This window comes from Microcaecilia unicolor, chromosome 2, assembly GCF_901765095.1.
Source record: "Microcaecilia unicolor chromosome 2, aMicUni1.1, whole genome shotgun sequence".
NCBI lineage: Eukaryota > Metazoa > Chordata > Amphibia > Gymnophiona > Siphonopidae > Microcaecilia > Microcaecilia unicolor.
This window is the reverse complement of record NC_044032.1, coordinates 248963242-248981173: the sequence shown is the minus strand read 5'-3', so window position 1 is coordinate 248981173 and position 17932 is coordinate 248963242. Positions and strand designations below refer to the sequence as shown.

The 17932-nt window shown below is 40.0% G+C and overlaps 1 protein-coding gene and 1 long non-coding RNA gene across 4 annotated transcripts in view; one reads left to right on the top strand and one right to left on the bottom strand.

Moving 5' to 3' along the window:
* Nucleotides 1-17932, bottom strand: part of USP11 (ubiquitin specific peptidase 11) — a 168419-nt gene that overhangs the window by 14524 nt on the left and 135963 nt on the right. For all 3 annotated transcript variants that reach the window (XM_030193883.1, XM_030193882.1, XM_030193884.1), the window contains exon 19: nucleotides 8079-8194. In XM_030193883.1, the coding sequence (XP_030049743.1) occupies nucleotides 8079-8194 (116 nt within the window). The remainder of the gene's footprint in view (nucleotides 1-8078; nucleotides 8195-17932) is intronic.
* On the top strand, nucleotides 1508-16721 carry LOC115463415. The gene is made up of 3 exons (XR_003941030.1): nucleotides 1508-1518; nucleotides 5357-5361; nucleotides 16645-16721. It is a non-coding gene; the product is annotated as an uncharacterized LOC115463415 (long non-coding RNA).

Genomic DNA, 17932 nt, shown 5'->3' with positions numbered 1-17932 from the left:
GCGCTGCAGTGGGAATTGAACTCAGTTCCCCAGGATCAAAGTCCACTGCACTAACCACTAGGCTACTCCGCTCCAGGGGAGGAATGTCGTATTCAAATAAGTATTGAAGTTTTCAAGTGGTGTTATATGCTCTCTAAGTGTTTAATAAAAAAGATTTGAAACATAAATCATCTCACTTCTATCCATGTTAAAAAAAAAAAACCCCACTCTCCATGCCTAAAAGGAAAGGAAAAATTAGAGGAAGTTTCTCCTCAACCTCTATTGATCCTTCCTTACGACAGGCACAGATCATGGCATATGCGACGCTGATTACAGCACGGGACGCTCTGCCGGCCAGTGCAGAGAGGAGCCCCGGCCTGGAAAGTGATTTATCACTTAGTCCTCGCAGTCCAACAAGACAGGTTTTAGAGGCAGAGAGTAGACTGGGAGATCAGCTCCCATCGAAAGAAGTGGTGGAGATACGAGCCTAGGAGAATATCTCCCAGCTTCAGATGTTGCCTCAGACAGGAGATTCTCCCGCAAAATTAAACCTCTCACTTACTGCCAAAGAAGAAGGAGTAAGAGATCTTACTATGCCTATGCCTATGCCTGAAACACCCCTACCTTCTTTGAAGAAACCAGCAACAGTAACGTTAGACTCTCTGTGGTCTGCAGTGGAATCGTTGCATAAGGTGTGTCTTGCCTTTGTTACCAATACAAACTCTAATACTTCAAAGATAGACTCCCTTCAATCCCAAATTGTTCTTCAAGAATCTATTAAAAAATTTAAAACATCACTAACCCAAGTAAAAGAACGGGAAACTAAATTGCTTCAAAATGCTGATGTGACACAACATAAATTAGAGAACTTGGAAAATGGGGCTAGAGCATTGAATTTGAGACTTTTGAATTTTCCATTTGTAAAGTATACCCCAGCAAGAGAAATATTTCAGAAATTCTTAAAAGAAGTTCTCCATTATTCTGAAGATACGTTTCCTCCACTACAGAAGATTTATTACTTGCCAACTCGAGAAACTAGAGCTTCAGCTTTATTACCTACATATGTTTCTTCTCAAAGTTTAGACGTTATCAGCTCTTCTCGAGAATTCACAAGACACAGTAGACTTTAGGTCTACTTTGCTAGTTTCATTTGTTTTCCTCCAAGATAAAGAGGCAGTAATAAGACTTTATTTAAGACAAAAGACCCCAGTATCTTTTATGGGAGAAAAGATTCAGATATTTCCGGATGTGTCAAGGATGACGCAGGAAAGAAGGAAAAAGTTTTAGTCTATGAGACAAGAGATTTTGACTTTCGGAGCTAAATTTCACTTAAGATTTCCATGTAACCAAGATGGCGTTGTGAATGGACGCACCTGTGTTAGCTCCTGGAAGTTGCTCTGTTTGTAGGTCCTCTATGGCACCTCTGTCGCCTCATTAAGCATGGGGAAACGGAGGGAAAGGGGAAGGAACATCCCTCAGCTCCTGTGACTTCTTCAGCGACGAGGCAGACAACTTTGCAATTTTTCAGACAGCAACCAGGTCCTCAGAGCTTTTTGACCCCCTCTGCAACTCTCGGCACTTCGGTGTCGATTGAGAATGGAAACGGGGCTTCCCTGAGCCCCGTGGAACGAGTTGCTCCACCCCAGCCTGGAGGGGAGTTGCTGGCAGCTCTAACAGGGAAGGAAGCCGAAGGGGCTCAGCCCGACCTGTTTGAGTGAGTGTCTGCAGTAACGGAGGCTGAATCTCAACGCCGAGAACTATTGCTACAATCAGCTTCAAAGGTATTGCCTCAGGATATAGTTTCTAAACTTGCTTGTGTTGAAGATCAACCTCACCCTTCTTCAGCCATTAGTGGTGTGAATAGACCAGCAACTGTGACATTAGAGTCACTATGGGATATGGTTTACAGCATTCACACGTCTATGCAAACTACTTTAAAAGTGAATACTTCTGACATAAAGACTCTTTCTGAGGCTGCCCTGCTTCAGGTGCAAAAGACTGCACAACAAACCTTAGATTTGGAGACTGTGAATATTAAAATTCAAGAAATGGGATCTGTAGAAACGGCTTTGGTTAAGGATAATAATTTCCTACATAAAAGACTGGAGTACCTAGAAAACCAGGCTAGAAGATTAAACCTCAGGTTTTTTAATTTTCCCAAATCGCCTTTAATTTCCCCTTTGGACATGGTTAAAAAAATATATGATTGACATTCTTGGAATGGATAAGGACTCACTGCCTCCCCTTACTCGGGCTTATTACATCAGGAGTGGTGGAGTGGTGGAAGAAAATCCCCCGATAGCAGGGGAAGGAATGGATCTTACTTCTTTCCTTGAAAGTTCATTGGAGATAATTACTCAGAGGTTGACTCTGCTTGTTACTTTTGTGCTGGAGCCTGATAGGAATGCCGTACTAAGGCTTTCCTTGAGACACTTAGAAAATCTGTTTTTGGGCTCAAAAATTCGTATTTTTCCTGATCTCTCAAGGCCTACACAGATGAGACGGAGGGCCTTTTTGGAACTCCGCCCTAGGGTGGTGGCACTGGGAGCAACTTTTATATTAAGTATTCCTTGTTATTGTAATGTAATGCTTGAGGGTAAACAGTTTCAATTTGTAGACCCAAAACAGTTAAAACAATTTCTAGATGCTAGAGTGGAATTGAATGTTGTGTGCCCTCCCTAAATGCAGGCTGGGGTCTGAACCAGAGGTTGCAACCACTAGTCCTTAATTATTGCTATATGTTTTACTTTAAATTCTAAATTCTTGGATTCCAAAATTTCCTAAACTTGTGGACAGAAAGGCTGTTAATGACATTTCTCTATTTTTTATTTTTGCCTTTTGTATAAATGCCGATTGCATATTCACGTATTGTGATGATATATGGAAATATATGAATAAAGAAATTAAAAAAAAAAAAAGATTTCCATGTAAATGCGTCATTCAGATAGAGAATATGACTTATTTTTTTGAACCATCTCAAATGCGAACCATTATTGATGCAAGGCTTCCCAAATGACCACAGAGACTTTGTTCTAATTGATGGACATTAAAAGTAGAATGTAATCGTAATTCTCGACATCCATCCTGTTTGTGTAATTGTTTTCTTTTTTATAATATCCTCTTCTTCTTCTAAGGATATTCATATCAGTCTCCTCCTCTTTGTGGACTACTGCATTTAAATATAATAGTTGTTAGGATAATATACCTTCCAAAAATATTATTTCTTTGATATATTATGGCTTATTTCTGGACAAAGTTCGCTTTGGAATTATATAAAAAAAAAAAAACTTATAAAGAATTAAAAAAAAACAAAAAACTAAAAATTGGTAGGCCAAGACTGCCTTTGTTAAATCCATGCTGACTCCTTCCCATTAAGCCTTGTATCCATATGTTTTGTTTTCCTTTCTCTTTTTTTTTTTTTTTGGGGGGGGGGGGGGGGGGGGGGGGGAGGGGGTTGCGCTCAGTATCCACTTCAGGGTCCTAGCAACCTTTGTAAAAGTTAATGTTACACTGCCTTCCCTCCAGTCCTTGGGGTCCAGGGCCATTTTAAAAGATGTTTACAGTGTGCTTTAGTTGATCTGAAATATCACTGTCAATGGAGGTTTCCGACGTGGGAATGACTGCAACATCCTTTTCAGTAAAGACCAAGGCAAAGAATTAATTTAATTTTTCTGCCGTTAATTATCCTTTTTGAGCATGTAGTGGTTCCTCTGATTTCCTCATGGGCTCTTTGTTTTGAATGCACTCTGAAAAGATGTTATTATTAGTTTCTGTCTTTAGGGCAAATTTCTTTACAAAGTATCTCTTGTCTGTCTTATTACTGTTTTATATCTAACTTGCCAGTGCTTGTGCTCATCCCTATTTTCTTCATTAGGTTTGCTTTCCATCTTCTTAAACACCACAATATTAAACCATGCTGGCTGTCATTTGGCCTCTTCTCAACATTTTTTAATGCACAAAATATACTTTATGTAAGCTTCCAAAATAATCTTTTTAAACCTATGCAACTTTTGACCCTGACAACTGTTTTTCTAAGTTTTTTTTTCTAATTAATTTCCTAATTTGTCCCTTTTTAAAACGAGTGTCCCCTTTCCAGTGATGGCACACTTGATGCTATGATTTCTACTGCTTAGAGGTTCCATCACTGCTACCCCTAGCACCAGGTCCTCTATACAACAAGGATTAGATCTAAAGTAGTTTCCCCTCTCATCAGTTCCAGGATCAGCAGCTCCATGAAGCAGTCAATTATAGCCTTACCTCCCTACTCCCTAGAATTTCTTGATGAGATGTTTAATCAATATTCAAGTAAACTCTCCCATTCATTATTACTGTTACTAAGGGTCTTGTTTACTAAGGCACGCGTGCTAACGCTAAAGATACCCTTATATTCCTATGGGTGTTTCTAGCGTTAGTGTGCGCTAATTTTTAGCATGCATTAAAAGCGTTAACGAGCCTACAGCATGGCTTAGTAAACAGGGCCCTAAATTTGTTAGCACTTTACTGTCTGTTCATCCTATCCAGTAGAACACCGCTATGCTCTTTTCCTTTGCACATAGGATTTCTCTCTAGAAAGATTACACAGTGCATTTATTAATTTAAGGCATTTGTAACCCTGCATTATCACAAACAAGTTTAAGTTCAATGAGGTTTACATCTAGGGCTGTTCATTGATTAAAAGGCTTAACATCACGATAAACTGAGATTAGAATTCTTAATCACGCACTTGATTGTGTGATCCAATTGTAAAAGAGTTGAAATAAATTTAGCATGTACACATGGAGGCGTAAGCACTTAGACTTGCAAAGTTACATAATAACCTATGGAACTTTGTAAGTCTAAGTGTTTTGAAAATGAAACCCCTACAGGGGCATAACCGAACGCCCATCACCATGGGCGTCTAAGTCCGAGAATGGGTACGTGAAGGGGCTGGACAGACCATATTTTCGAAAAAAATGGGCGCCCATCTTTTTTTTCGATAATAGGGTTTGTGCCGGGCAAATGCATCGGATGTGTGCGGATTTGAGCTGGGCGGTTTCATTTTTCAGCGATAATGGAAACCGAAGGCGCCCAGCTCAAAAACGAACAAATCCAAGGCATTTGGGCGTGGGAGGGGCCAGGATTCGTAGTGCACTGGTCCCCCTTACATGCCAGGACACCAACCAGGCACCCTAGGGGGCACTTGTAACAATTAAAAAAAAAGTAATACACCTCCCAAGTCCATAGTTCCCTTCCTTTGGGTGCTGAGCCCCTCAAATCCCCCTCAACACCCACTGTCCACAACTCTACACCATTACCATAGCCCTTATGGCTGAAGGGGGGCACCTAGATGTGGGTATATTGGGTTTTGGGGGAGGTTCGGAGGGCTCCCATTTACCAGCACAAGTGTAACAGGTAGGGGGGGGGATGGGCCTGGGTCCACCTGGCTGACGTCCACTGCACCCACTAACAACTGCTCCAGGGACCTGCATACTGCTGTGATGGAGCTGGGTATGGCATTTGAGGCTGGCATACAGGCTGGAAAAAATAGTAGTTAAAGTTGGGGTTTTTTTGATGGGAGGGGGTTAGTGACCACTGGGGGAGTCAGGGGTGGTCATCCCCGATTCCCTCTGGTGGTCAACTGGTCATTTAGGGCACTTTTTTGGGACTTGTTCGTGAAAAAAAAGGGTCCAAAAAAGTGACCTAAATTCGCACTAAAAACGTCTTTCTTTTTTTGATTATCGGCCGAGGGCGCCCATCTCTCCTCGGCCTATAAACACGCCCCAGTCCCGCCTTCACCACACCCCCGTCAACTTTGTTTGTTCCCGTGACAGAGTGCAGTTGAAGACGCCCAAAATCGGCTTTCAATTATACCGATTTGGGCGCCTTTGCGAGATGGGTGCCCATCTCCCGATTTGGGTTGAAATATGGGCGCCCATCACTTTCGAAAATAAGGCTGATAGTTTACTTTTTTTTGTTGTTGTTTTAATTGATCCTAAACATTCAACCAATAACTTTGATTCCATCTCCTCCTTTGACAAACTGAAGAGCAGAAAATTTCCTGGACCGGATGGCTCACAAGTTAGCCTAATAAGTTAGCGTCTTTGTAACATACAGTGATTTCTCAGGAACTGAGGAATGACACTTCAAGGATGCACATTTGGATGGAGCTGAGTATGCCTTTCATATAAGGTGGATATAACCTTGGGAGGTGGTGAGAGACTGAGGAGGATACAGTGAGCCTAAGATGCCCAGAACGATTCAGTCTTGGGGAAAGAGGACACAAGGGGATTGTTATTTTGCTCTGTGACTAACTGCAAGCTGTACTGACAACTAATTAGCCAATGGCCACCGAGTGTGCACACGCACATCAGGAGAGACTGATATGATACAGGAACAATCCATATATGGCACAGGCTAACTAATGATTCTAGTTTAGGAGAAATCACATGATGTAGGAGAAACGAAACTTACAACAGTATATATGTGATGGCTGGGAAAGTGTTAGCTGAGCAGTCTGTTATTCAGTGTTTGTGTCTGGCTTTGCTGTATGACAACTTGCTCCAGAGTGAACGATTACTTTGTATTGGCTTAGTGAGATACCAATAAAGATTTTTACTGGTTGCGCCTATATCTAAGCATAATTGTCTCTCTTATTTTCAAGTCCATTTGGCTGACGTGTCTCCCCTCTCTAGGGACAAGGGACAGGGATGTACACATTTGGCACCCGAACAGGGACTTGATTACCCTTAACAGCCCTTGAATTGTCCCAATAAACTAATCAAAGAAGTCTGGGCTATTCCTGCAGCTGGTCTGTGGAGATTGTTGATAGCTCAGAAAAAAGGATTTCTCTGGAGTTGATATATGAAGAACCTGCAGGGTGTGTTGAAGTTCACTGCAAAAGGCTCGGTGGCTGCGGTCACGGGCATATGTGTGGTGAGCAGTGTGGATGTGTCGAAGGTACAATTGGTACACGTATGGAATTTTGAAGCCGGCTGTTGTAAGTATTATTTTTTTTAATGTTGATTATGATGGGGGAAGTTAATTTTTAGTTCTTAACTACTTTCATTGAGAGTAGGAAATAGATAGTGTATTTAAAATTGTGTGCACCAGTAATTCTTCATTGCAGAAAGCCCTTGTAAATGATTTGTGGACGTGGGAGCATGATAAAAAGTCAGTATCTCTAGTTTGCGTATGTAACTGTTCTTCCCTTAGTGGCTCAGGATATTAAATTGTACAATGTAAAATGCCATAAATTGCTAAAGTCTAAGGAGGAATTTTTCCTGCCCCATTTTTCTTGTAGTCTTGTTGAGAGCCTTGGATATTTGTGAGAGGGCTAACAGCTTGTCACAGCATTTTTTACTGTTTGCTTTGGAATGAAGTGAGAAAAAGTGCTGGAGTTATTGTACAGACAGGGAGACTATTTGTCTGGGTTTCTCGTGACGTCACTTAGTAGGGGAAAGAGGGATTTTTTTTTCTCTTTCTTTTGCTATCCTTCATCGCTATATGTGGGCGTGAGTGCAGGCTGGCCAGTTTGTATTTTCTTTCAGGGAGAATTCAGCTGCCTGTATATTTAGAGATTCCTGAACTTTATTGCACAGAGACCTTTCCTTTTAAATAAACTGTTTTTCCTGCCTTTTGCTACTTTCTTTCAGCTGTGCAGATTCGTTTGCCCATTAATTATGTCCTGTTTGATTTTTTTTTATTTTACTCAAGTCTTACGGCTCTCCCTATTACGGCTGATTTAATTGCATTTTATATTTAAATTACACCACATTTGTTTTCTTTTACAGTATGTGGCATATCATACCTTCCAACTGCTTTGTGTTTCAGGGGCCCGATTCACACAGCAGAGGAATATTTAAAATGCAATACAATCTTTCATTTCCAAATTATAGGCTATTTCTTGCCTGATCTATATTTTGTAAAGGTCAGCCAAGGATGCAACTTTGTTTGTTTCATACCCCTTAGAACCCACCAGCTGTCCAAGCTTGTTAATGAGTCAACTGTATGAACCAGTATATGAAGCCCCTCTAAGATTTATCACCTTAAATGCTATTTACTAATTAAGTTCACATCCAAAAACAAACAGAGAAGACATATCAGGATGGCATGATACATACAGTGCCCATCACGGAGGCCTCCGTAGTGATTAGATACTGCAATGAGGTCGTATTTATATTGCGTGGGATCCGTCTCTGTCCGGGGCTTGATGATATACTTTGAAAAATCAAGGTCCCTGTGAGAGAGAAAAATCAAACAAAAGATAATGCTATGAAATGATAGAAGGGTTATTACAGTGCTTACAGAAATGCTACATTTATCCAGACTGCCTCTGGAAAAGGGGCATTCTTCCCACCAATATGAACATGAAGGTAATGATGAACCTTTCAGGGCTAATACCAACCAGAACATGCAAGATGTGTAGTTTCCTCTGCTGTATCAAGATCATAACCTCCCTACCCTTCTGCTCCCCATTAGACAATGATCACAAGACCCATTTATGTCTATTTTCCTGTCCTATTATAATACTAACCTCTACTTAGCCCGTGGCTTTGCCTTCACTTTCCCACAACTAAGGATTCCACATGCCTACCCTATGCAGACTTAAACATCGATACTGTTTTCACTTTTATTAGTTGCAATGGCATGCTTTACCATGCATCCATCGCCCTTTTCCTAAATTGGTCTTAATCTCAGCTGTAGATTTTGGGATCTCATGGCAGGTAAAAAAAAAAACAACAAAGAACAACCCATAACAAAAATACCCCCCAAAAGCCCGCACCATTGGCCTGTACAAGGATGCTATAACCAGGCCTGCATGTATTCAGTGGGAGGCAGGGGATTAAAGCACCAATGCAACTGAAATGATATAAAGGGCTTGAGCAGCAGAATGGGCGAGGAAGGGCAGAGGCTATATTGGTTTATTAGGATTTATTTACTGTCTTTTTGAAATAATTCACTCATATATATACTTGCATCACTACCCATCTCTACCCCTTTCAGCAGTAGTGGTTAACTTGAGTGGGATTCAAGGGTTCAATGAACTAGGTACAATTCTTTTTTCTTTGATTTCCTTCTCTTTTGAAAATTGTCTTTGTGAAAAAATTACTTTTGTCAAATTATGTTATTCTACTCAATAAAAGTGTAGGTTGACATGACCTGCTACTGCACATGGTCTAGTAATATACAATTGTCAGTGTTACCACGTTAGGATACCTAGAACAGTTTCTTGTTTTCAAGATAAACTTTCCTTTAATTCCTATCATATTATGATTATGGACATGTTTGTTTATATTGGGTGATACTAAATTAAGGTTCCGTGGGATTTCATGCCTACTAACAGGCTCTGTGCATGTATGCTAACATGCATTTTTTCTGAGAAGGAAGTCTGTTGCTTCCATCAGATTCTCAGAGGAGTCCACAAGTCCTGAGGAGATTAAGAACCATTGCCTTTCAAGTCTAATATCAAGACTTTTGGTTCCAGAATTTTCTTTCCACAGAAAAATGCATTTGTTTTAGTTCATAGGTTTGCTTAGCACTAAGCTAGTTAAACTGTTGCTGTGGAAGACTGAATCCAGAGCATATGGTTTTCTTAAAATAAAACTCCATTGAACTTCTAATGACAAAAGCAGTTGCAACAAAAGCTGCTGCAACTGCTAGTTGTAATCCTTCATCATCAAAAGTTAGACAGTAATTGGGGAATGTCTGCAGGAAAACCCCTCACTTCTAAAAAGGAAGTGATATAAATGTACATCCTGTGGTTGGTGCTCTCCAACACTTCCAAGAGGCAGCATTGATGCCCTTTTAGAAGGCTACACTTTCCTCTTTAAATGTGTGCAAGAACACTAGTCTATTATGTATGAATACAGTTTATTGAGAACCAGTAATGCTGGAGTTCAAAACTTATTTTTTATTCTTATGATCTTGTGTAACTACGCTCTATTGCTTTAGATACAAACTTGGGATGGCAAGCCTTCAGGGGACAGGAAAATACCTACTGTACCTCAATGAAACTTGCCTTGAGCTACCAATGAAAAGGCTTGAGCTAAATCCACATAATTAATGCCAATAATCATAGCCATGGAGGTAGATATCAAAGAGTATGGGTTAGGCAGTGGTTGATGAACTTGTTCTTGATGATGCAATGTCTGCATTGTCCATTTAAAGGAGGCTCCTTGTTTGGTCAAGGTCTAGAAAAAGTCAAAGAACTGGCAGACAATAAGATGGGCCTATTGCATCAGTAAATATGATGGGCATATTGCACTGGTAAAAGACCCATATAACTTGCACATAAATGATATGAAGTCTTGAGATTGCACAGAGGCAACTTTTGAAGCAGATTCATTAAGCTACTTTATGTTTTGATTGACACTAGAGACAGATAACCTGGGTAACTGGAATATCCCTAAACATCAGAGGGATCATAGACTACAGGGTATATGGAATAGAACTGAGGTCTATGGCATTTTTATGTTTTTATCTTGGTGCTGTAAGCAGGCGCAGGATTCCATTTCAACATGGATGCAGGGAACTATCTGATGGTGAACAAACAAAAGACAGGCATGTTATGTATTGGAGAGAGTAAAGTGGCAGAAGCTGGGAGTAAGAAAAGTAGAGAGATGGTATTCAGTTGCAATCAGAAACTCTGTAGTAAAGGGAACAGTCTTTTTATCCAAAATACCATCAATATAAAGAAATCTGTGAATTCTATGCACTATGTGGTTTTGCAAACAAATTACTTAACTACAAAACATCTGGCCTCAAAGCTCCAGGATTAATAATTGAAGAGATTCTCTTAATCTCTTACAGGAGTCCCCCATAACATCATCAGCCAAATCAGAAAAGGAAAAAAGAACGAGTAAAAAAAAAACCTCCAAACAGAGAAAAAGCTTTCCATTCCAAAAAACTAGGTCAACAACACTACTGCTTAGCCAGTTCCAAAAAACCAAAAAGACGTGCACAAAAAATTCAACACACTTATCTGTGATTCTGAAGTCTAAATCGTTGCAGGATATCCAACCATATTTCAGTCAAAGGCCATAATCCACATATGAATCCTGCTCAATAATCAAACAAAATGCTACAATGGCTCCAATTATATCACACATATGAAAAGCATATATTAAATTCAATCCTCAACAAGGGCCACGCAATTCACTTTCCACTGCTTCAGGAGGAGGAACTATAGCATATCAATAACCACAGCTCTAACATAAACAGATGCCCAAGTCCCAAGTGTCCAATCAGCTGATCTCTACTGTTTAAAGTGACAGAAGAGATGACTTGAAAAACGCATTCCATGGAACTTTAAGTCCAATAGGTTCCACAGTATTAAGATGAAAAATAAAAACATGTTCTTGTTGTCTTCACCATTTTTTTTGTAATATCACCTCCTCTGACAGAGGTTTTCAATTGATCAACCACCATACATTTCAAATCCCGTCTGCATTGGTGATTAGATAACCTTTGGCCGATTGCACATCCTCAAGATGGTGACGATATATTCGGATGTCTGCCCTATCACTTTCGATGGTACTTTCTGTACCTACCATGGTGAAGCCATTGAAGTGAAATGCTCTATGACCTGTAACTCAAGGAATGTAATTTACATGGCTTGGTGTCCATGTGAACTGCTATATATAGGACAGACATCTTGCCCATTGCATGTAGATGGCAGAACATAGATCTTGTTACAACTTGAAGAGAATGAAAGCCCCTATGGTGCATCGTATTCAGAAACAACATAATTTTAAAGATTTGAAATGTATGGTGATTGAGCAGTTGAAAACCTCTGTCAGAGGAGGTGATATTAGAAAACGGTTAAGACAACTGAAACAGCAATTTATTTTTCATCTTGATACTGTGGAACCCAATGGACTTAATGGTTCCATTGAATTTAATGTGTTTTTCAAATAATCTCTTCTGTCACTTTAAGTGGTACAGATCAGCCACCTCTTTTTTTGGAACGGAAAGCTTTTTCTCCATTTGGAGTTTTTGTACTTCCCATTCTTTTTCCTGGTCTGATTGGCTGATGTTACTGGGGACTCCTTAAGGGATTACTAGAATCTCTTCAGTAATTATTCCCAGAGCTCTGAGGCCAGATGTTTTGTAGATAATTTGTGTGTGCAAAAACACAAAATCCAGACTTCTTTATTCTGATGGTATTTAGTAACAATGTCACTTTGGAATTTCAGGTCTCAAGAATGGTGCACAATGCATTAAGGATGGTCAGACAAACGAGATCATAGTTTAATGGGCATTAATTCCATTATGCATACTTTACATTTAAATTCAGAATATCACAGCATGACATGATCAAGTATATAATACAATGTTCATTGCTGATTTAATCTTGAATTGAGAATGAATGTGACTGTTGGACAGACTGGATGGACCGCTCAGGTTTTTATCTGCTGTCACTTACTATGTTACTATGACTTGTAATTGGCAGTGAGAAGGCATAGGGTTGCTGCTCTGTTACTGATGTCTCCTCATTGGTTACCAATGGCAGCACAAATTTAATTTCAGCCTTTTGAAGGCTGCATTATATATATGCTGGGTTGAACTGCCTGAAATGGTATGTGCTGGAAAGAGATTTACATTCTTGTTGACCTATTAGAAATTCTACCTGCTGTAGTCCTTTGGAAGGTCCGTCTTAGAGACTGGGCCTTCTTGGTTGTGGTCCCTCATTTGTAGAATGAATTAGCATCTGAATATTTTTCCTTAATGCTTGGCAAAACACAACAAAAGACAGAAAAAAGGAAAAAATACAAGTAAAATAAGAACATGACATATAATATACTCAACTGCCTACATCCCTGGGGAATACATTCAACAGATCTAAACCTTCACCCGTTCCTGCAGTGAATAACTTCTGCAGTATTTATTCTCTTGAAGAATATGATACCTTTTTAATTAAAGCAGTCAAATGCTTTTCTATGCCAATGGGTGATCTGAGAGTCCAACCTGAATACTGCAATGGTATCATGAGCAGCATGAACAAGTTGGATGTCATGAACCGCCTAGCAACCTGCCTGGGGTTACCCAGCGGCCACTTAGGTCTATCCCCAGCTGAGGTCCGTCTGCACCTGTCACTTGTGCTCTACACTAGCACCCTCCTCCCACCGACTGGGTCATAACTGCCTCTAGGCAAGTCTCCTGCTCTCAAATTATCCCCCGTGATTTCTAGGTTACTAGGGTCAGTGATTCCACAACTCCTAGAAAGCACTCACAGACCCAACACACAAACCACCAGGATTCTTTATGTCCAGACAGGCAGAGGCAATAAACTGAAAACTGTTTATTGTCTTAAAAATATTGAACAATGAAAAAAGTGCAATCAGCAAATAATAACAGGTAACTGAAATATGGATCAATTATAAAACAATTTAAACATTTGTTTACTTTCTAAAAAGTACCTGCGAAGATCAGGACATATAACTGTTCACAGAGCCTCAGCAAAGAGATCCTACTCTTTTCTTCCTGGCTAAGATTGGGGCAAAAGCCAGTACACTCCAAATGAAATTGAGCTTCTGGGCCAATCAGAGCTCAGAATTGAAAGTATACTGCAGACTGCCTTTCCAAAAGGTATAAACAAAGAAGAAAGCCTTGGTTCTGCAGCAGTTTCAAAACAAACATGCACTACCTGCTGGTCAAACTAGAGAAATACACTTCATGAATTAAGGCAGTTTTACAGTCTTAAAAAACCCACTGTTCTATTAACATTCCTCGTCATGAACAACAACAAAAAACAAACAAACCACCAAACAAAACAAAAACCAAGCCCTGTCAGTATTCCAACAAATAGAGAAGGGATGTGAGCCCCACCACTCAGACCACGATTGTCATATCTCTGCCAAACAGGAACAAGAATTTTTGGACAGGACGAGCACATATGCAAGAGATCTCCAGGAGACCACAGACCTGCCAGTACAAGGGAGAAACGGCACCGCTGAATTTCATATAATAAAGGAGATTGTGAGGAAGTGTATAGGAAGTTACTGATTCCCCTTAACTACATTCCCTCAGAGCCACCTTAAATCCTGCAGAACAGAGCAAAAGGGTGTGGCTCTGTCAAGACACAGCAAGGAGGGAATGGGTCAGGCAGCCAGATAAAAACTGAGCACAGTTAAGCCAAAGAGTGTTGGGGAAGACAAGAGCAGCCCTCCAGCATATGCCTTTACCACATATATGTAAAGCAGACAAAGCTTAATTTAGGTAGGCCAGGTTTTACCTTGGAACCTTGTGAAAGTCTAATCCTTGAGACCACGCCAGAGCCAGTCCTGTTTTGGTTACCCTTAAAGACAGACTAGTTCACATTCAGAATGTGGGGTCCCCGTCAAGGACAGGGCTGCAGAAGATTATTATTGAATTCCACAAGACTTTTATTCTTAGTTTATCACACCTGTGAAAGCAATAGGCTTAAACATTACATTCTTTTGAATATAAATAAAAACTGTTTTATTTTCAACTCTGAGTGGCTGTGTCTGTTCAAATTCTGTGCCCATACCCTCATTTATGTTGCTATAGGGGATAAGTGTAATATAGAAGTTGGATCATTTATTCCACTTGTCTACATCGAGACAGAATGAGCTGGCAGCCACATAATACCATAATCTGCATCACCCAAAGAAACTGTGGTTCTTCATTCCATTTAGAGAATAACTTTTGCATATAATTCTGAGGCAAGTCTAACTGGACAGTGGTACTATATAACCTGGAGATCTATTTTTCTCTGTGCTGTATACTACATATGAAGGCCTCCCACAGACTCTAGCATCTACCTATCTAATGCATCCTGAACCTGAAGACAGACAGTAAGTCTCCGGGCCAATTCCAAACTACTCACTCCAGGAAACAAAATCCTTTCTCCCTCCTCCAGTTGCCACAGGAACTGTAGTTCATATTCCTCCTACTGTCCCACAGCCTCAAAGGTGGTACAGTGTTAAAGTCTTGGATTCTTAGCCAAAGGGGCAGTCAGAAACCCATTCGGTATGTTCAAAAACTTACACACCTGATGCCAAACATCTATTGTATAGGCTAAGAGAGGGTAACATCTTAAGACCTTCAGCTCAATCCATGTATCACCTGGGAGTTTCCACAGCAATGGGAGGGACAGGTCATCAATTTGCACTATCTCCAACTGCATCCAACTTAGTTCTTTGCCTGCAAGAACCATGCTTTAACTCCAATCAGCCTAACTGTCCAGTTAATAGGCCTCAAATTAGGTAGCCTCATTCTGCCCTCCGTCTTAGGATGGCATAACGTCAAACCTAGGCTGAAGAGCTCTGTTGTGCCAAATACAACTGGAAAGCTGGCCACTGACCTTTGCAGATACAGACCAAGGGTTCGCACAAGGAAGATGCTGAAATGTATATACATTTACTTAATTTATATCCCACCCATCAACTAAGCAGATTATATACAGATAAAACAACATTCAAGGAAGGCTATTCATTTTGATCAAATTTGATTTATTAAGTTAATATATCACTTAGTACAACAGTATTAAAGCAGTTACAATAAAAACATTAAAAAGTAACAGTAAAAAAACAAAACTCAATTTAAAAGAGAGGATACCTCCCAAACTCTGCTTAAACAGCAGAGTCTTCAAGGCTTTCCTAAAAAGTTAGGTAAGTAGGAATGTTCCACAAGTCACAAGGTAAACTGTTTCACTGATGAGGACTCACATAACTAAAAACTATTCCTAGTAGTGGAAAATGTCACTATATTGCGTGAAGGCAACTGTATTGGTTTTTGCAGAGATGAACACAGACTTTGCAATGGATCATAATCATTCATAAGAACAGCCACACTAGGTCAGATCAATGGTCCATCTAGCCCAGTATCCTGCTTCCAACAGTGGCCAAGCCAGGTCACAAGTACCTGGCAGATACCCAAAGAGTAGCAACATTCCATACTACCAATGTGGCTTCCTCATGTCTGTCTCAACAGCAAACTATGGACTGTTCCTCCAGGAACTTATCCATACCTTTTTTAAACCCAGATACACCAATCACTGTCACCACATCCTCTGGCAATGAGCTCCAGAGCTTAACTATTTATTGAGTGAAAAAGTATTTCCTCCTATTTGCTTTAAAAGTATTCCCATGTAACTTCGAGTGTCCCCCAGGTTTTTGTACTTTTTGAAAGAGTAAAAAATTGATTCACTTCTACTCGTTCTACACCACACAGGATTTTACAGACCTCAATCACATCTCCCCTCAGCCACCTCTTTTCCAAACTGAAAAGCATTAACCTCTTTAGCCTTTCCTCATATGAGAGGAGTTCCATCTCCTTTATCATTTTGGTCGCTCTTCTTTGAACCTTTTCTAATTCCGCTATACATTTTTTGAGAAATGGAGATCAGAACTGAACATAATACTCAAGGTGAGGTTGAACCATGAAGCAATACAAAGGCATTATAGTATTTTCGGTCTTATTCACCATCCCTTTCCTAATAATTCCTAGCATCCTGTTTGCTTTTCCAGCCGCCTTACATTGAGCAGAAGATATCAGCATATTATCTACGACGACACCTAGATCTTTTTCTTGGGTTCTGACCCCCAAGGTGGACCCTAGCATCCGGTAACTATGATTCAGATTCTTTCCAATGTGCATCACCTTGCATTTGTCCACATTAAATTTCATCTGCCATTTGGATGCCCAGTCTTCCAATTTCCTAAGGTCTTTCAACAATATTTTACAGTCTGCAAGTGTTTTAACAACCTTGAATAGTTTTGTGTCATCTGCAAATTTAATCAGTATTTTGGACCAAATGCAGTCTTTTCAAACAGCATTTCATCAGAACAAAATACAAAGAATAACAATAATTTACATGGCTTGTAATCGAAGCATGGACTACTTCAACCAAATTGCTAAATAAAGAAATAGTTGTAATTGATGTTATCATTTTCATGTGATAAAAACAGGTATGAACAAGAGTCCCAACCTGCAAAGAAAATTTCAATGTTCAATCAATTTGAACACCAGGTGTAGTGATTTTTTCCTTCAAAGGCAATTCACTTTCCTGAACCATGGGATGCTATAATAGTTGCCTCTGCCATCAGAATGCTCTAGCCAGTAAAGCACCTGTCTTATTACCATGCTCTTAACATTTTAGCTTAGTAAACCTCAAGGATTGTTCTTCTCTTGTCCACCCCCAGCTTTTTAAGCTGCTCCTGCGTAAAATGTAATTTACAGGAGGCAGAACACTTTATGCTGCTGCTCCAGCTACATCCCTATTTCTCTGATGCAAATAGCTCACATACCCAATAACCTGTCCTCTCAATAGAGCCTTTAATGTCCTCCAGTGAAAGTCTACATCATAGCCCCCCCCAGACTACGAAGGTCTTGAAACTCTAGAATTACTTCCTGGACCAACTCCAGAAAGTTCTTCCTGCCTAACAAAGAATTAGTCTCTATGTGCTACTGCCACAGCAACCCCACCCACCAAGAATACCAGAAAGAATGATGGTCCAACAGCTCATTTGTTAAAATCTCTGATTCATGCATGTGTACTCTGAAATGTGAGCAGTACAAGGAGAAGTCAAGGTGACCAAGAACTGTGCTATGATGAAAAAAAAAAAAAAACATGGAACATCTGTATACCCAGGGTATGAATCGCTCCAATATTCTCCAGACCAAGCTTCTCCGCCAATGAGTAAAGAGTGCAGGATTCTCCCTGCCCTTTGGCCACAGTCCCTGATCAGTTGATTTTATTATCCAGGTAAATATTCCAGTGAACTACCATGATCAGTGGAAGCCTTCCAAAATCCCATAGCTTATTACCAAACACAGTATAGAATTCATCTTGGTTTTCAGCAGACACATAAATATTGATAAGAATAAATTCAACTGCAGTAATTTACACAGCACAATAATGAACCACCCATCGAGATCCACTATCGAGTCCAATAGCCACAAAGCAGGAATTTATAAAAAACAGTATGCAAACTCTTCTGCTCTTCAAAGT